The sequence below is a fragment of the Carcharodon carcharias genome, chromosome 16 (assembly GCF_017639515.1).
Source record: "Carcharodon carcharias isolate sCarCar2 chromosome 16, sCarCar2.pri, whole genome shotgun sequence".
NCBI classification, from domain to species: Eukaryota; Metazoa; Chordata; class Chondrichthyes; order Lamniformes; family Lamnidae; genus Carcharodon; species Carcharodon carcharias.
This window is the reverse complement of record NC_054482.1, coordinates 78,651,338-78,672,157: the sequence shown is the minus strand read 5'-3', so window position 1 is coordinate 78,672,157 and position 20,820 is coordinate 78,651,338. Positions and strand designations below refer to the sequence as shown.

Sequence of the window (20,820 nt, the reverse complement as noted above, 5' to 3'; positions counted from 1 at the left end):
ACCAAGTGGCACTTAGCAATAACCTGATCACCGATGCTCAATTTGGGTTCTGCCAGGACACTCGGCTCCAGACTTCATTACAGCATTGGTCAAAATATGGACAAAACAGCTGAATTCCAGAGGTGATGTGAGGGTGACTGCCCTTGACACCAAGGCAGCATTTGACTGAGTGTGCCATCAAGGAGCCCTAGCAAAATCGATGTCAATGGGAATCAGGGAAAACCCCTCCACTGACTGGAGTTATATCTAGCAAAAACAAGATGGCTGTGGTTGTTGAAGGCCAATCATTTTGTCCCCAAGATATCACTACAGTGGTTCCTCATGGCCCTGCCCTTGGCCCAGTCATCTTCAGCTACTTCATCAGTGACCTACCCTCCATCATAAGGTCAGTAAAAGGGGATGTTTTCTGATAATTGCAGTGTTCAGTCCCATTCATAATTCCTCAGATAATGAAGCAGTCTGTCCCCACATGCAGCAGGACCTGGACAGCATTCTGCCTTGCACTGATGAATGGCGCTCAAGTGCCAGGTAATGACCATCTCCAACAAGAGAGCATCTAACTACCTTCTCTTACCATTCAGTGGGATTGCCATCACTGAACCCCCACCATCAACATCCAGGGGGACTCCAAAGCCTATGCACCATCAAAGAGACACTTGCCTGGATAAGTGCAATTTCAGCACTCAAGAAATTTGACACCATCCAGGACAAAGCAGCCTCCTAGATCAGTACCCCAATCTGCACATTAAATATTCTCTCTGGCCAACACCAGTGCAGCAGTGTGTACTATCTTTAAGGTACACTGCAGCAGCTCGCCAGATCTCCTTTTATAGCACCTTCCAAAGGCAGCAGACGCATGGGAACACCACCATCTGCAAGTTTCCTTCCAAATGCCACTTTTCCTGAATTGGAATTGTATTGCAGTTTCTTCACTGTTGCTGCGGCTGGATCAAAGATCTAGGACTCCCTTCTTAACAGCACTGTGGATATACCTACACCACAAGAGCTGCAGTGGTTCAAAAAGACAGCTCACTACCACCACCACCACCACTATTGGCACAAATAGAGATAGATGGTTTAGATCTAATCACCATTACAAAGACATAGTTACAAGGTGACCAAGGTTGAGAAATAAATATTCCATGATCCACAACATTTTGAAAAGACAGACAAAATGGAAAAAGAGGAGTAACCCTGATAGTGAAGGGTAAAACAAGGACAGTACTGAGAAAGAATCTTGGCTCAGAAGATCAGGAAGTACAATCAATATGGGTGGAGATTAGGAATAACACGGGTCAGAAAACGCTGATGGCTGTGGTTTTTTTGGCCCCCTAACAGTAGTTATACAATTGAACAGCACATTTAGCAAGAAATAATTGGAACTTTTGACAAAGACAATGTAATAATTGTGGAGGACTTTAATTTTCATATAAACTGGACTAATCAAATTGACAAAGATGGTCTGGAAGATGATGTTGCAGAATGCTTTCATCACAGTTTTCTGAATAGTTACATTTTAGGACCAAGTAAGGATAAAGCTATTTTAGATCTAGTATTCTTGCAATGAGTTAGGGTTAATTAATAATCTCTCAGTAAAAGGTCCACTGGGAAAAAGTGATCACAATAAAATTGAATTCCATTTTAAGTTTGAAGTGACAATCTCCAGTCCCAAATACGAATCTTATCTTAAACAAAGCCAATTACATAAATATGAGGGGATAATTGGCTAAGGTTGTTTGGGTAAATAACTAAAAGGTATGGTGATAATTCAACAGTGAGAAACATTTAACAAAGCAATTCAAAATGTTCAACAAAAATACATTCCGTTTAAAAACAAAAACTCAGCAAGAAAGATCCATACATGGTTTACGGAAGTTAAGGATAGTATTAGTTTAAAAGGTGGAGGCTTGTAATATTGTAATGGATGGTAGTAAGTTTGAGGATTGGGACTGTTTTAGAAACCAGCAAAGGGCCACCAAAGGTGGAAAAAATAGAGTATGACAGTAAACTAGTAAGGAATATAAAAACAGATTGTAGAAGCTTTTACAAATACAGAAAAAGGAAGAGAGTAGCTAAAGTAAACATTAGTCCCTTAGAGGCAGATACAAGAGAAATTATCATGAAGCATGAGGAAATGGCAGAGGCATTCAACAAATATATTGTACCTGCCTCCACAGTAGAAGACACAAATTACATACCAGAAATAGTGAGCCACCAAGGGGCTAAAAAGTGAGGAATGTAAAATCATTAATATCAGCAGAGAAAAAAGTATTGGAAAATCTTAAGGGACTAAAATCCGACAAAACTTGATAGCCTACATCCTCCAGTTCTAAAAGATGTTGCTGCAGAAATAGTGGATGCACTAGCTATGAATTTCTAAAATTCCCTAGATTCTATAACGGTTCCAGTGAATTGGAAGTTAGCAAATCTAACACCTATTCCAGAAAGGAGGGAGAGAGAAAACATGGTGCTACAGACCAGTTAGCTTGACATTAATTCTCAGGAAAATGTTGGAATCTATTATTAAGGAAACTCTAACAATGCACTTAGAAAATTGTGGTACGATCAGACAAAGACAACATGGGGTGGAATCTTGGCCCGTCCATGGCACGTTTGGTGGTGGGGGGGCATCTAATCAGGTAGCAGGGAGGTGGATGGGGAGCCCACCACCTTCCCACATCCACCCCATTAAATCCATGGCAAGAAGCCCCGTTGATGGCCTTCCCGCTCTATCACCAATTGAGGCACTTAAGTGGGCAATTTATAGCCATTAAGAGGCCTCTCCCAATTTTTTTTACCATTCATTTTGTGATATGTGGGCATCGCTGGCTAGGCTGGCATTTATTGCCCATCCCTAATTGCCCTTGAGAAGGTGGTGATGAACTGTCGTCTTGAACTGCTGCATTCCATGTGGTGTAGGTACACCCACAGCACTGTTAGGGAGAGAGTTCCAGGATTTTGTTGCTAGTATTAATCCAGTGGCAGGTGGAGGGCTCATCATGCAGGGAGCACAACAAGCAAACCCTGGTATGTTCGCTTGTAGGCTCCCATGGATGCTGTCTGTCATTCACAGGTACTCGGTGCCTGAGTGAGGGACTGGACTCATCAGGAAGGAGAGGCCCACTGAAAGCTGACCCCTCATTCCTTGCTGCTGATCCCCCACCCTCCCCTATAACCATGTGCCTTGCCATGTGTCTGTGCCTGGCTCCCTCCTCGATTCGAGACCTTGGGTTGGTGCAGGACCAACAGCAGTCACCATCTCCCTAGTGACTCTGCTGAGTACAGAACAGCTGCGGCCTCTGGTTGGCCAGCAGCTGTTGGTGAGTGGGACTTCCACCCTGGGATTCTTATCCCAGAAAAGGCTTGCCATTAATCTGTCAGGTGCCTGAGTGGTGCAAGATGCAGTGGGCCAGAAAAGAGGCAATGGGAGTCACACAGATCTCTAGCAGTGACCGAGAACCCCTCGCCTCCACAAGATTCTGGCCATGGTTTATGTGAGGGAGATCTTGTTTGACAAATTTATTAGAGTTTTTTGAAGATGTAATAAGTAGGTTAGATAAAGGGGAGCCGTTAGATGTATTTCCAAAAAACATTTGGCAAGCTGCCACACAAAAGGTAAATACATAAGATAAGGGCTTATGGATTCGGGGCTGATATATTAGCATGGATAGAGGATTGGTAAATGGACAGGAAGCAAAGAGTAGGGATAAAATTTTCATGTTGGCAGGCTGTAACTAGTGGAGTGCCGCAAAGATCAGTGCTGGGGCCTCAGCTGTCTATAATCTCTATTAATGATTTAGACAGAGAGTAATGTATCTCAGTTTCCTGGCGATACCAAGCTAGGTGGGAATGCAAGCTGTGAGAAGGACACATACAGTCTGTAAAGAGATACAAACAGGTTGATTAAGTGGGCAAAAAAGTGACAGATGGAGTATGATCTGGGGACATTCATGTTGGGAACAAGAATAGAAAAACAGAATATGTTTTAAAAGGTGTGGAACTTTTAAATGTTAATGTTCAGAGGGATTAGGGTGTGCTCATACAAGGAACACAAAGTTAGCATGCAAGTACGGCATCCAATTAGGAAGGCAAACGGCATGTTGACCTTTATTCCTAAGAAATTAGAGTACAAGAATAAGGAATTCTTGCTACAATTGTACAGGGCTTTGGTGAGACCATTCCTGGTATACTGTGTCTAATTTTGATCTCTATATTTAAGGAAGGATATTGGAGGCAGTACAGCGAAGGTTCACTGGATTGGTCCCTGTGCTCAGAGGGTTTTCCAATGATGAGAGGTTGAGTAACTTGGGTATAGACTGGTATTTAGAAGAGTGAGAGGTGATCTCATTAAAACATACAGGAATCTGAAGGAGCTTGACAGGGTAGACACTGAGAGGTTGTTTCCCCTAGCTGGGAAATCTAGAACACGGGGGACACATTCTCAGGATAAGAGGCCAATCAGTTAGGACTGAGATGAGGAGAAACTTCTTTACTGAAAGCCAGGGTGCTGTTGAGGCTCCATCATTTAATATATTTAATGTAGACAGTTTTTTGGGATCTCAGGGAATCAAGGTATATGGTGATTGGGTGGGAAGTGGAGTTGAAGCCAAAGATCAGCCATGATCACCTGAGATATTGTATGGTCTGCTCCTCCTATTTCTAATGTTCTTATGTTCTCAAGGGCAAGTGGGGATGGGCAACAAATGCTGGCCTTGCCAGCGCATTCACAACATGAACAAACGGAAAAACAATGTATAGATGTAGGTAAGACATGTCAATGCCATGGCACAGCAGAAGTTGTAAGATAGTACTGTGACAAGAAAGCACATTACAAAGTTTTTTTTGTTTATTCGTTCGTGGGATGGCAAAGCCAGTATTTATTGCCCTTGAGAAGATCATAGTGAGCTACCTTCAGGAATTTCTGCAGTTTGTCTGGTATAGGGAAACCCAACCTGTGAGTAGTTAGGGAGTTCCAGTATTTTGATCTAATGATGATTAAGGAGCAGTCATATATTTCCAAGTTAGGATGGTGTATGACTTGGAGATAAACTTTTAGGTGGTGGTATTTCCATGCACCTGCTGCCTTTATTCTCCTGCTTGGTAAAGGTTGTAGTTTGGAATGTGCTATTGAAGGAGCCTTGGTGAGTTGCTGCAGTGCTGGAAGGAATAAATGTTTACGGTGGTAGATAAGGTGCCACTCAAGTGTGGTGTTTTATCCTGGGTGATGTCAGGCTTCTTGAGTATTGCTGAAGCTGTAGTCATCTGGGCAAATGGAGAGTATTCTTTTGCCCTCTGACTTGTGCCTTGTAAATGATGGAAAGTCAGGAGGTGAGTTACACGCTGCAGAATACAGTCTTTGACCTGCTCTTGTAGTCACTGCATTGCTGTGCCTGGTCCAGTTAAATTTCTGGTCAATGGTGACCCCCAAATTTTGATGGTGGGGGATTCAGCAATGCTAATACCATTCCCTTAACTGTACCTTAAAGTTATCTGAATATTTGTTGAATGTATTTCATACAGGAATTTAAAAATACTTTTTTCTTGTACAATTAATATGTATTCATAGAGTGGAAACAAGGTTTCAATTTCGACAACTCCTTTTGAAAACACTTCAATCAAAATTGGGCCAGCTCGGAGATCTACACACAAGTCAAAGATGGCAAGGAGGAATAAGAAGGGTAAAACAAAAGATGGCCAAGAAAGGTACTTTTCAGCAGAGATTACTGAATGACATCACTAGCAGTTTTGCCCATTTAACTCTGCATTTTTAGCTCTATTATTGTTGAAATGAGCCTTAGGGCTTTAAAAAATTTGAAGTAATAAGTCATTTAATAATTATTGATGAGTTACTAGTACTGTTTTTTGTTGAACAGACACTTTCCTTTTTATTAGGACTTAGCTTATACATAATTATTGAATTTTGAAAGACAATAATAATTGCCCATTTGCTTTGCATTTTGCTGCTGTTGAGAGTCAGTAAGCAATTGAGCAGAAAGCCCCTCTGGTGAACGCACAGCTCCTGTCTTTGCTGTAATCATTCCTATTTGATGGTTAAGCAATATCAAGTAGAAGTAAGATTGCATAAGATTGCACATTAAAAATAACACAAAATAAAATATAGTAATGCATTATTTTACTTCTCTAAATTTGGTGGCAAGAACTTTCTGCTACCATTGCAATTGGATAAAAACTGGATAATATTCTTGTGCTTTCATGACATTTCATGACAGCAAATCTTATCTCTGCCTGCTGCTAAATTTTCTAGTTTCTGATGTCACCTAAACCGCCTAATTACAATGACCAAAATCAATGCAAGGCATCCATTATTTTATATGTATGACTTGGTCTCCCTGACCAGCTCTTGTCATCCTTTTCATGGACAGTTCAGAGTGCCATATGTGGAAAGCTTGTGTGCAGATTTGCCAGTTGCACACTGTACCACTGAATGATATCTGACATTGCTCAGTACCAAAAGGACAGGGATATAAATTTCTCTGAATCCGTCTTTTGTTTTATTTTGCTTGCTATAAACGTCTATTTACACTTAACTTTTCTAATCACAGGTTAGACTTTTAATTCTATTACGCTCATTTTGCTAACTCTACAATTTGCAGCAAGAAAAGAAGCTCACTCTTCCGAAAGGTTACAAAACAAGCAACATTGCTACATACGAGTCGGAGTTTGTCCTCCCTGAATCGATCGCTTTCATCTGGAGAAAGTGTGCCAGGTTCGCCAACGCATAACCTTTCCCCTCGCTCACCAACCCAGAGCTATAGATCCACGCTGGATTCTGTACACTCAGGTAAGCATCATCTCTACATAGCCATATTGTGGGAATGCTAAACACTGATCAGAAATTATTTCTATAGAAAATTCCACAGCTTGACCTAAAATGAATGCCCTTAAATTCTTGGATTGTACTGACGCAGAAATTACACTGATCCCACGATGATAAGCTGTGCCAACATTTCTTCCAAAACTCATTTGACCTTACTGGAGTGCAAAAACTGGCATAAACACCATGCATTGCCCATTTGTGTTACCACTGTAGATATAAAGTAAACTATTTTTAAAATGGTGTATTTCTGCTCAGAGATAAAAGCTATACTTGTGTCTCCTTGGAAAAAACGGCACATCACTGCTCTCACACTGTAATTACACAGCAATTTTCTAGGCAGCTTCAGAGCAAATTGTTTTAGAGCTCACATATTGTTTTCAATGCTATATTTAAAATTCGAGTATTCAACAGTTAATCTACAGGAAAAAAATAAGATTATAACCGCTGCAAATTATATTTAAAAATGGTTTCAGGATACAGTATTATGGTGCTATACACTGTACTAGACTGCTGTGATTTACATTAGTGGCCTGTTAAAACCTTTAGTGCTTCTGAATTACCATTTAAATAAGCTATTCTCATTAGGTCTTCATTATCTTGATTTTAAGTCATATAATTTACAGCAATAGAATACCTTTTTTGAACAAAAATGGCAATTTACAATATTAAGACAATTAGCAATCTAGGCAATCAGCCAAAGCTCTTATGTCTTTGTTTCGTACATCTTAATCAATGATTTATAAACCTGCTATCAAAAGTAAAATATTGGCCCAGATTTTGTGGTTAAAAATAATGGTGAGATTATCAGCACTCAAGTTACAGTACTTAGTGGTGGATATACACAAAACTTGCCAGAAAAAATTAGTGTTTGTCCATTCCAGTGTAAGTGCATCTTTAATGGAGTGGTAAGTCTTAATTACTGCCAACCTCTCTTACACTGAAAATTTTTGCTTAGAAATGTGAAGTCTCACTCCTTCAGATCTTGACTGTTGTTTGAAATTTTTTTTAAATAACTTTTTTACTTTTTGTTCCATCTGTTTTAACTCTCCATCTTAATCTCACTTTTATTTGCCCCTATTTTGTTTTCTCCATATATGAAGTATGTTGAATTACATATTCTAATTTATAGTTTGGATTCTGTGGACTGGATATTGGCACAGATTTTGCAGTTGTAATGAGCGCGAAACTGTCAGCGTTTGCCATCATTACTCTGAAATTAACAGTAATTCTGGTAACACATGCACATTTAATTGCAGAAGTCCAGGGGCAGAATTTTACGTCCCGTGGGTGGGCGCGTGCCCGACCCGATCAGGCATAAAATTGCACGTGACGACGTCGGGTGAGCGCCCAATGTCATTGCGCACTCGCGCGATATTTCGGTCGGCAGGCATGCACGCACGGGTATCAGGGCCACGCCTGTCATTAATTAAGAGGCCACTTAAAGCCCTTAACAGTCCAATTGACGGCGATTTTTCCTTGCTCGTGTGATTTTGCATTCGTCGCGTGGGCAAAACGGGCAGGCAGCCAGCCGACATTTTCAAATACCTCATCCACAGTTAGGTTAAAAAGCATCAGCAGCATTGCCAGTGTCAGTAGTGAGGAGTTTCGGAGATAGTTGCTGGTTGCTTATTGGTACTTGGCAGCCTCATCTCTGGGGCTTCATTCCTAGCATTTCCAGGCTTCATTTCAGGACTTATTGGTGTCTGCAAGGCTCCCAGAGGAGTCAGACCTTGTGGACCTTTCCAGGTATCAGACAGCCTTCTGTTACCCTTGTAATGGGCTCGTGGTCTTCGCTGGAGGCAACTCCTCCTCTGAGGAAGAGAGGAGCAGAAGGGAGAGGAGGCCGGGTGTCCCAACACAACTTCCAGGGAAGGGATCTGTGGGGGAATCAGCACAGGCACAAGGGGCACAGGGCCAGCAGGAAGTCCAAGGCGGAAGGAGCCGCAGAAGATGCCACTATCCTGCTGCCAGGATTTACAGGCGGCAATACAGCTTCCTTAATATATCTCAGGAGCAATGCTAAAGGAGGTCCTGCCTCTCAAGGGAGACCGTGACCTCCATTTGTCAGATGATTGGGCCTGAGATCAGGTCTAACTGTGTGGGTAGACATCCTATGGCAGTGGCCCTGAAGGTGGCAGTGGCTCTGAAGGTCACAGTAGCCCTCAACTTCTATGTCTCTGGCTCTTTCCAGGGGTCAGTGGGGGATCTGTGTGAAGTCTCCCAATCAGCTGTCTACATTTGCGTCAAGCGGGTGACAGAAGCTCTGTTCATGTGGGTACTGACCTTTTTTTTTTACTGTGTAAACGAGGCCAGCCAGGCTGAGCGAGCCAGAGGTTTTGCAGCGATCACTGCGTTTCCCGACGTCCAGGGTGCAATAGATTGCACACTTGGCCATCAAGGCACCAGTGGGTCAGCCTTCGTCAACAAGAAGGGATTCCATCCATGAATGTGCAGATAGTGTGTGACCACAGGATGCAGATTCTGACAGTCTGTGCAAGTACCCTGGCAGATCCCATGACGCTTACATCTTGAGACACTCCCAGGTGCCGAGGCTATTCAGTGCTCCAGCCGACTGGATAGATGGCTGCTTGGTGACAAGGGCTATCTGTTGAAGAGGTGGCTCATGACGCCTCTCTGCCACCCAAGAACGGAGGCAGAGAAGCATTACAATACGAGTCATGCCTCCACAAGACCGGTAGCAGAGAGAACCATAAGTCTTCTCAAGATGCGCTTCTGATGCCTGGACCGTTCAGGGGTAGCACTACAATATACCCCAGAGCAGGTGTCATTGTTAGTAGTCGCCTTGATCCGACACTTCTTCAGCTAGGCTACCGAAGATCAGCTTCAATTGTATGCCAGGGCTGCCACCTCCATCCCAGATGTCTGAAAGGACCCTTTCATTTGAACACAAAGGACACTCAGTGCTTGTGCAATAAAGTTCAGAACCACCTGTATCCAGCATTACATACTGATGCTCCCCACAACAATGAAATAAAAAGGTGAAGCATACCCAGGCCATGACAACAAAAACGCAATTTATCTCATTCTGACAGTTCAACCCCAGACCAGTATACGTAAAGTAAACATGACCATAAAATCACCTGTGACCTGTCCCTCTTGTGCTCATGGTGCCTTTAACTTATGTTTGCAAGTGCTATGCCTAGGTGCTAGTCCCACTCAGCCCACCCCACCCCCCACTCCGGGCTTGGCACTGGCATTGGAGACAGCCTGCTGACTGTGCTGTCTTGTTGGCCTTGATGACCTTGGTGGTTGTCCTCTGGCCAATGAAGCCTGTGCTGGTTCTGCCCGGGAGAGAGTGGTCAATGCCATGGCTGGCATCTCTCCAGTCACCACAGCCTCATTAGATGCCACTGTCACTGGCAGAGGCGTGGAGGAGCTGCTACCATCATCCAGAGCGCCCTGAGAGGAGCCCGCAGAGACAACAGGCAACTCATGCACCAACGTGAGGTCGCTCTGGACCTCCCTGTGCACCACTGATGGACGGGCACCTAGCTGGGATACTGAGTGCCTGCCTCATCCATCTACTACACAGACACTGACCACCTGAGGTCAGTGCCTGTGTGAGGGCTTGTAGGTCTGAGCGCAACCCCAGGAACCCCTGATTCTGTCCCTGGAGCTGCCTCTCCATGGGGGAGTCGGTGCACTCGGCCATGACGGTCAATGCAGTGCTGATGGTCCGCATGGACTCCTCCATCATGGAGAGCAGGGCATGCAGACCCTCATGGATCTCTGCCAGATCCTCCCGCACAACTTGCTGGACATCCAGCATCTGCCGCCTAATGGACGACTCCAGAGGCTCATCATCAGCCTTCGACTGAGCATCGTTCTAGTTCCCAGCAGTCCTCTGACTGCTGATGCCCTGGGCACTCTCTACGCCCGCCTACACCTCAAGAGAGTGTGAAGTACCGTCACCAATGTGCATCGAGATACTAGCTGCCGATCTAATGCCCACCGAGGCGCTGGTGCCTGCTTTAGAGAGCGGGTGTGATGTAGGTGCAACAGAAGCTCAGTGGTCCTCCAGTGTCGGGGAGGCCCTTCAGGATGCACATTGCACATGCCTGCTGGTGAACCTAAAAGGGAGAACAGGGACATGTCATTTGTTAAAGTCATCACACTGCCACTGTGCATGCTAGGCACCCTGATGAGACCATAGAGACCTGCATCATGGTGCCCTCGTCTTTCAGTGATCAATGGGAACTCCAGGTTCGAGGCTCTCATCAGTGAAGAGACTACGCTAGAATGGTTGCACAAACCGAAAGTCTCACCTCTGTGCACTGCACTCTTACCTTTGTCTGGCACCCCCACCTCTCCATGCTTGGTTGCACAGGGCACGTGCCAGCTCCCAAGCTCCAGGGCATCTTGCTCATATCTGGAAGGGATTAGGAGGCTAGCAGAGCCTCCGCCAGTCCACGACCTTTCAAAATTGTTGTGGGCTGTCTTCTCCTGAAACAACGGAGGAGCATTGATTAGTCCACTCTCTGCCCGCAATGCCACTGCAGCCTGGCCAACCCCAGCTGAGGAGCACCTGGCAGGATACATCCAAGTCATGGGCCTCAAGCCGCAAGGCACTAAGTCCAAGCAGCCGAGGCTCACCCCCTTGGTCAGCTCTGGCGTCATTGGCAGTTGGCACTCAGACTCTAGCACCCCCGAGGTCTACAGGGAGATGGCCACACCTTAACACTTCTGCACACTGACCCATGCCAACACGGTGCTCACCCTTCCTGAGGTCATCTTGCAGGTCATTGAAGCGCTTCTGGCACTGGACCAGGTGTGCTGTACCACATCATGGCTGCTCACCATTGCTGCAGCCTCCTTCCATACCCTCTTGGTGAGGTATGGTGCCCTCCTCCTCCTCTTCCTATCCCTGGGGACAAGGGTGTCCCTCCTGGCAGCCACCTCCTCCAGGAGGATGGTGAGGCACTCATCAGAAAAGTGGGGGGCCAAGTGCCCACCCGACCTGCCCTCCCACCTGCCGTGTCCAGCCTCGCTTGAATCCATAGCGAAAGTACAGGAGATGTCCTTCTGTGACAGCCTTCCAGGGCTGCCTGGGCCGCTTTTATACCGGCCACCGGGTCGCCATTGGACCTGACAGCTGACAGCCCTCCGCCCGTGCTTAGCCCTCCCCGGCCAGTGCAGAACTGTGTTTCACGCTGGGCGGGCCTTAATTGGCCCGGGAGCATGAAATCACGGTCAGGGTCCGATTGCGGGCGCCCGACCATTTCCCAGGCTCGCCCGCCGTGCCCACCCGACAACCTCAAAATCCTGCCCCAAGAGTAGCTGTCAGTGATTCTTCAGTCCTCCACCTGGTGCACTGTTGAAGTCTCCAATGATGAAATTAAAATGGAGCTCAATATAGTGGCATGAACTTGGGATAATTATCCACCTGTTATGGATTAAAATCATCAGTAAACTTTACAGCTTTTGTGAGGAAGCGCAAGGAGTCTGTGTGCCATTCATGCATATTTACCAGAAGATTTTTATATAAAGAAACCTGCCCAAAATGGATGTGAGACCCAGTTAACAGATTTTTACAATTTTATTTTACACTTATTCGACATTTTCAAATTTTGTTCACATCTATATGATGCTTTCAGATTTTTTTTCAAACGTACTGGAACTGCTTAAAGGCAAAGCCTGAGAAGAAGAAAAATGCCTTTTTCACTCAGTCCCAATGTCGGACACTTTATACATAATGGAAATACGGTCAGGGATCAACAAAGAGGAGTTAGGCACTGTGCCTGTTGGCTGACGAGGAAAAACCCCAGACTGGGTGTAGAGTGAAGCTGTCTTTCAAAATGATGTCAGAGAATTTATATGTGAGGAGACTATGCTTCAGTAAAAGGTCAAGTGACTACATTTAATATGGTAAAAGAGGATCTTCAGTCACATTCTAGGTCCCAGATTGCCTGTCAGAGGCCATGAAAGTAACCACCGCATTCAAATTTTATGTATGCAATCACTTCAGTCAGGTACCAGACATGTGCAACACCACCCAGAGCGCTGTGGGGGCCTGCATTCATTAACAGGTTACAGGTGTCATGCTCCATAGGGCTTATGAGTTCATCAACTTAGTCCTACCTCCAGTTCAGCAAAGGAAGGGTCAATTACTTTCCAAAGGATCACTAGCTTCCTCAAGGTGCTTGGGGCTGTCAATGGGAGCTCATATCCCATTGAAGGCACAGAATGATACACCTGTTTTGTGTATAAACAGGAAGGCATTTCATTCATTAAATGTGATGATCCTTGTGATGCTCAGTTGTGGATCCTAAATGTCATTGCAGATTACTGGTGAAGTGCTTGTGATGCTTTCATCCTCAGGCACTCAGACTTATAAGATGCCCTCAGTGAATTACATCAAGGATCCAGAAAGACATTAGGCGACAAGGGCTAAAGCTCTGATGATCCCATACCACAGAACTAACAGTGAAACCCAGGAAAGACACATTCATGTACATATGTGCACAAACTAAGTGGTGAGAAGGACAATCGGGGTGCTGAAATCATGCTTTCGGTCAACAGAATGATCAGCAGAAATTGATGGCATCTTTTTCTCCCCATAACCTCTTCCAGCAAGAATAAAATCAACAACATCATGGGAACACCATCACCTCCAAGTTTCCATCTAGTCATGCACCTTCCTGACATAAATATATATCACAGTTCTTTCATTATTGCTGCGTACATATCCTGGGAATGCCTACCTAACACCATCGTGGGAGTATCGACAATCACCATCTTTTTAGGGCAACTAATAATGGGCAATAAGTTCAGCCAAGCTAGAATTGCTCACAACCAGAGAACAAATCATAAAAAGGGGAAGCTAGAGACATTGAGGGAATGGTATAGGGCTACCGTAATTCTGGGAGGGGAGGTTCCGGGGGTCTGCAACATTGCTTAGCAGCACTGGAAAGGCCAAGCTCTGTCAATATGGAAGAGGCAGGCTACAGTGGCTTTTAGTTAGAGGAAGTTTCAGAAAACTAGCCTGGCCTACCCTCATGCTTTTAGTATTTCAACTCTTCTCCCACTCTCAATATATGGAGTACTGACCCTTTTCTTCCAGCCCAGCTTGTAGCCTGTCAGTGAACCCATAGCCTGAGAAGCATCATTTCTTGTAAACTCCCAGTTGTCAACCAGCAATTGTCTTTAATTGGCTGTCAGCATGTCTTGATTGGTACTACTTTGAGACAGACTGCAGATTTGAGCACAATCTAGCTAACACAACTGTGCAGATGCCATCCTTCTGTTGAGATGTTGAACTTTGGCCCCCATCTGTCAGCTCAGTTGGACATAAAAGCCCAAATGGCAATATTTGGAAAACTGGGGAGTTCTATCAGTGTCATCCCTAATATTTCTCCATCAAACAATACCAGCAAAAACAGAATATCTAGTTATCAATTCATTTATTGTATGTTTTGTGCAAATTGTCTGCCATGTTTGCCTGCTTATCAACAATGTCTGCAGTTGAAAATTTGTTAGATGTAGAGCATTATGGGCCATCCTAAAGAAATGTGAGAAAATGCAAGCCCTTTCTTTAATGACACCACAAATGGATTACCATTCTGGGTACCGAAAACTTTATTAAGTGCAAGGTCAGTGGAAATGATGGACCAGCCTGGTTGTAGGTGGGATTATTGAGCTATGAAGACCTCGTAAAGAATTCTTTTCATTGAGAAGATGATGATAGATTAGAAAATGGTGGTGTAAGATTTTAAAATAACAGAGGGAATATGCAAAGTGAGACAGCAATGTATTTGCAACCAACCAGAGAATGCAATAGAGGCTAAAGAAAGTGCCAGCTAAACATAATTAAAATTCTTTATGCTTTTGTTCTACTATTGGTCATCCATTTTTTTAATAGATGACTGATTAACCATTTGAAAGGTAATTTTGTCTGACTCAACTGAAAGATCAATATAAACCAATTTGTTAAAAATGATCAGATCAGGTCTTTAATTAAATTACATCAGGTGGATAAAGTAAATGCCTCAGCCCTATTTTCATGTTCTTGTGCTAGAGTTTAATAACTGCCGATGCCAAACTAAAACTAGCATGCAGTTAAGGCAGATAAACTCAGTTAAATAGTACATTAAATGTCATCGTGCTTCGTTCGTGTTAAACTTTGAAATGAGCAGAATTAGTTTGCACATGTGTATTTTTAAGGAAGTCATTAGGTTCATGTAGCCTGAAGTCATTTAAAGGCTTTTGTTAAGACATTGTTAGGCAATTGACAAATCATACGATAGGACAAAAAAGCTCCAAGGTCATCCCACGTCACTAAAACTGGAAAAACCTGTGCAGTTTGCTGAAAGAAAAGAATCTCAACTAAAATCAAACTTACTCTATTGTCTTTTCAACTGACTATGGTTATGTTCATTTAAAGCAATTACGTTTTCTTTATAACACTATAAGTTAAACTGGAGAAGGTATTTGATTTTTTAAGCCTTTCTTTGCTAGTAACTTGTTTGATTTTGCATTATCCAAATGAGAACTGTGCTCAAACAAAATAAAAGTGGAAAATGCTAAGTAACCGCATTTGTGTAGAGAGAAACGAAGTGAACATTTCAGGTCGATAACCTTTCATCAGAACTGGAAAAAAATTAGAGATTCAACAAGGTTTAAGCAAGGACAAAGGCAGGGAAAATAGGATGGAAGTGTTAAAACTGTTGTCTCACCAGCAATTCAAGGTCACCTACACTTGCTTTCCAGCTATAGGTTTGAATCCAACATTGTTGTTTGTCGTTGTAGTTGACCATAGGGCGAAATGTTTATCTAAGAGCTTCCTAATTTTGAAGAACTAGCCTTTGTGCAGTTATATATTATTGAATAAATTGTGGCCAGTTGTTTTAAGTGTGTTAAAAGCAATGACATAAGTAACACATTTACTGTCTCTTACATATTCCCCACCCCCAATAGTAATTGGTTTAGGAATATGGTAGGGTATGAATAACAAAGACGAAATAAAGGCCTCCTATATCTGTAATTTGAAATGTAAAAAGAAAGTAACAATGTATATGATCTCTGTTTGTAATAGATAAAAAATGTGATTACTAGATGTATAAAAAATTTTATTATATCCCACTGGTATTTCCTGTGCAAAATTATTGCAGCCAACATAGTCTTGAAGACAAGTAACTAACTTTGCAGTTGTATTTTGTTAATGTAAGTTCTACTAAAGTTGTTTTTAGTAGTTTTCATCTCAAATAAATATCAGTGGTATATAATTTTTAAGTTTCTTTTTGTTTAGTGATAATCCCATATTTTGATCTCTTTCCTTCTAGTTGGCGGTAATTCTTCACAGAGCAGTTCTCCCAGCTCCAGTGTGCCCAATTCTCCAGCCAGTTCTGGTCACATCCGTCCAAGCTCTCTCCAAGGATTGGCTCCTAAGCTTCAACGACAGTATAGATCACCCAGACGCAAGTCTGCAGGGAACATCCCCCTCTCTCCTCTTGCTCGCACTCCATCACCCACCCCACAGCCAACATCCCCTCAGCGCTCCCCATCTCCCCTGCCTTCACATTCTCTGTCCAGTTCCAGTGCAGCACAATCATTTCCGGTTAAACTGCACTCTTCTCCACCGTTGGTCAGGCAGATCTCCAGGCCCAAAAGTGCAGAACCTCCAAGATCGCCATTGCTAAAGAGGGTTCAGTCTGCTGAAAAATTAGCTGCCACTCTCTCGTCTGAAAAGAAGCTGTCATCTTCCCGAAAGCACAGCCTGGATATATCGCACTCAGAATTTAAGAAAGAAATGCTGCAGAGAGACCCCAGTCTACAGAGTTTACAGGAATCTGCTAATGAGTCACAAGGCAGCAAACGTGGCCCTGCAGAAAAGGGAACACTAAAGCAACCTGCTGCCAGAAAGATTGGCAGGCAAGAATCATCAGAAGGAATTAATAAGGGAAAGCTAAATGACAAACTAGTAGCAATAAGACACGATAGAGCAGAAAGGAGAGAAGCTCTACAAAAACAAGATGCCATTCATGAGGTGGATATCTCTGAAGATGAAAGTGATGAGGGTTCGGAAGATAGCCAGGAAGGAAGGAAGTTGCATCAGGCTTATGCCCAAACTGATGTTTCAGCTGTACTTGAAACTGGTTATAATTCACATAAACCTGAAAGTAGGCATTCTTCAGAAGATGACCTCAACTCTGTGTTCTTATCTGAGTCTAAAGAAAGAAACTTAACTGTACTTTCAGAGCTCAACATTCGGAGGGCAATATTGGGCAGTACAGTACCACATAAAATAGAACAATATCAAGCAGAAGATTGTTCAATCAACAAAGCACCTGGGGGAAAGGCTGTAATAGAACATGCTGCCTCAGGCATTCAGAAGAGTGGCCCAAATAAAACAGATCCCAGAGATCTCAAAACTGTTGAAATAAGACAGCCTCTTATAGATTGTGTTACCACTAAGGATAATGACTCCCACAAAACTCTCTCAATGCAAAAAACCCCAGAGGGAACATCAAACCAAGAGCTCAGCAAGACAGCAGCATTCAAAATACATCAAGACACTCAAACAGCTTTGTTGGAAACTGGTATTGACAAGAGTAGCTCTCCTCTTAATCAGATGGTGCATAGAAAACCTACAGAGGATGTACATCGGAAACTACCAGAAGCAGCCGATCAACTTGCTGCATGTTCTTCCAGTACTTTTGAGCATCTGCTTTTCAAATCAGTACCTCCTCATCTCCCAGAACAGTCCCAGAGAATTGATGATCCTAAGAAGGAGAACATTAGAACTGAGTGCAGACTAAATGATGAGGCTAAAGGGCGATCTGTGAGTAAGCAAAAAGATTCATTTGGAATTGGTGCAAAACATTTTCATTCAAATGTCAAGCATCTTAAACATTCCATTGCAGAGGAAATGGAAGGAAGATTAAACCAAATTGAGCGAATATTAAAGGAAAGTGAAGAGCTGGACACTAAAAGTCAATCTTTACTAAATATGGAAAGTGCAGTTGGCTCAAAATGCTCTCCAGCTAGCTTTGCTAAAACACCTTTTGTTTCCCATTTAGCTACTGTTGCCAAAAATGTATTGGGTCCAGTGAAGTTGGCTATCCCTGGGATAACAGAGACTGAGAGGAGGAAAGAATTAGGTTCACATGATTTGGTAGCCAGGAATGATAAAGAAGCGCCACATTTTACCACATTTGGGCCTGCTACAGTGTCAAATATCACAACATCCTCATCAATGCCTGCAAGTGCAAAATTGCAATTCGAAGATCACGCCGTAGTTTGTGGATCATTGTTAAAGCATGAACCAGTCATAGGGGTTTTATCTGAGCAAAACGCAGTGCAAGATACTACAAGAATTTCATCCCCAAGAGAACAACACCAAACCTGTGTGGAAAAGTGTGGGAAAGATCAGTCCAGAAGCTGTCTTGTGAAAAATAAAGAGCCAGGAGACCATAAGAAAGGACAGAACTTGCAGCTATCTCACAAACTTGCATGTGATAATTTCAAAAAAACATAGTTGATAATTCCCAATTGTAGGAAAATAAGTCATCAGCATCTAACTATAAAAACCTTTTTTTGGAGGTTATTTAAAGCTGCATGTTTGACTTTGTATCCATACACTATTGCAAAAAAAACTCAATGAGATGTGTACGAATAGTTTAGCATTTTCTTAACACTATATTCAATTTTGGGGACAAGTCCTGTGCTGCCAATGTGCTACAATTTTATTTTTGTTTGGAAGTGAGTTGATATTTTAAACAGGGTAGCTGGTATTATTTTTCCACTCTATTGCTAACACCAATTTCGATTTCAAGTTGGACCAATGATCTTTTTGAAGATAGCAAAGTGGATGATAATTCCTGTGTACACTGTGATTCTATGAGAAATGCCATAATGCACGAGTGAGTACAAGACATTTAGCTTACATATCATCTCTATTTTCTACATTTTCAAATTTAAGTGACTCCCATTTTTAAAATGTCTATAATCTGCATTGACATCTGTATATGTGCAACCCAGGTTTGCCAACAAATTATTTACTGGATTCTTTGTTGTCATGGTGTTGCCTGAACCCTTAGCTCTGTAATGTAACTTGTCACTATGCAAAGTAATACATTCCTGCAGAGCATTTGACAGTGTACTGTAATTTTTCTTTTTGTATTAATGTATCTGAGAAATGTATCTTATTTATTGTAAATATACATACGACAGTCTTGGATGTCTTTCTGGGTTTGTGCCACATAGATATTTTGTTGTCATGGAGAGATGTAGTGAATGTGTAATGGAAGTACTTTCACAAAAAAAAGTGAGAAGCATTTAAAAAAAATACATTTTCGTACTTATTTAATCAGTGCAGAATGTCACCATGAACTGTGGTGCAGTAGGGTTTGTTGTGCTGCATTATTACTGCATGTTGGCTTCAACCCCATCCCTTCAAATATACTGAACTTCCTTCCACATTTCAAATTACGTATGTTGAATAATATCCACAAGTTCCATAATTTTTATGGCAGCTTGCTTCACTTTTTAAAAAAAAACTCCCATTACAACAATGTAACAACTTTTGTCTTAGTTTTCAGCTGATGTGAAAGTTTTAATTTGGTGTTTATCCCCCCCCTCCCCAGCCACCTTCCCTTTCCCCTGCTTCATCTTCCCCTGCCACAAATCATGTTATGTTTATGATGTATTGCACTAATAAATCTCTGAGCTTCTGCTAGCCTAACAATCGTAAATTTGCTTTGTTTTTATTAGCAGCTACATTTTGCTAAATGTCAGTTGGTTGATCTGAGTAAGTTAGACAGTTATTGGTTAATGCCGACTGGATTTTAGTTGCTGTGTTTAATCTTTTAAAATAAAAAAGAAAAAAAAGGAAAAAAAAGAAAAAGGTTCTATGGACATTACAGTACTGTGGAGCCTGTGCTTTTGCTCACAGTGCATCTGACTGATTTCTTTCTGCTATAATGTTTTCACTCAAAGTTAATGAGGAAAAATACTTGAAATAAAGGGGGTGTGTTTACTGCCGTGAAAAGAAAATACTGCTTTTTTGTGTGTTTTTTTAATATTTGCTAATTTGGCATGAAGATATGTGCTTGTTCCCGCAATGTTTTAATCCCTCATATGACCACAGACAGCACTTCACAACAGCCATTTTCACTGTATGCCAGTGTTCTTTATCCAGATGATAATGATTAGGGATGCATGCCTACAATTATGTCAGTCCTAAAATATAATACTTATAATTTACAAACTAATCGTGTTTAAATTTGCTCTTTGTCGATGAGGCTGCTAAGAAATTAATTTACATAATTTAAGACCTATCTAAATTGTATATAAATGTGGTATAAGCCAAAGCTCTGATTTTACCATGTTTATTAGCATTAAAGCTACTTCTTAACAAGTTAGATGCATTCATTAAATTAAATTTAAGTTAATTGAAATATACTGTTCTATCTAATGTTATATTTTTACATAAGGTTCCATTATATAGCAGCTTATCACTTCTCAGAAATGTCTGAGAGCACTGAGGATGCAACAAATGACTTTCAAGTCCAGACCTTTGTTATGCTACGTAAGCATAGATGAAAAGGACACTCAGTTACTTAAAAGACCACATACAGTGGGACTACCCATGATTAACTCTTCTAAAGCCCCTGAGGATGTTGACTGGCCATAAGTGAAATCTCTGAGAAGTACAAATAATGTGAACCTTTTCTAAAACCTCCTAAAATAATTTTGCAAAACTCCATAGTACTTGTCTGATATTGCAGCTTACTTCACTCAATCCTAACCAGTTTGATGTCATTGTTGACATTTTTATGGTCTCAGCACAGCAGAGAATTACTCTTTTAGAAAACTGTTCATCTGGAGATATAACTCATTACCTTTGTACATACCCTTCTTAACTATTTAGTTATCCAATTTATTTTTGCTGACTTTGGGCATATAAAATTATTAAAACGTCATTGCACAACAGAAAGCTGTACGGATAATGAAAACAAATTTAA

The 20,820-nt window shown here is 42.2% G+C and overlaps 1 protein-coding gene across 3 annotated transcripts in view; it reads left to right on the top strand.

Moving 5' to 3' along the window:
- The window catches only part of mast2 (microtubule associated serine/threonine kinase 2), a 541,117-nt gene extending 521,268 nt beyond the window's left edge, over positions 1-19,849 (top strand). For all 3 annotated transcript variants that reach the window (XM_041207758.1, XM_041207757.1, XM_041207759.1), the window contains 3 exons: positions 5,567-5,703; positions 6,615-6,802; positions 16,138-19,849. In XM_041207758.1, coding sequence (XP_041063692.1) covers positions 5,567-5,703; positions 6,615-6,802; positions 16,138-18,332 — 2,520 coding nt within the window. In that variant the 3' untranslated portion in view covers positions 18,333-19,849. The remainder of the gene's footprint in view (positions 1-5,566; positions 5,704-6,614; positions 6,803-16,137) is intronic.
- The last annotated feature ends 971 nt before the right edge of the window (positions 19,850-20,820 follow it).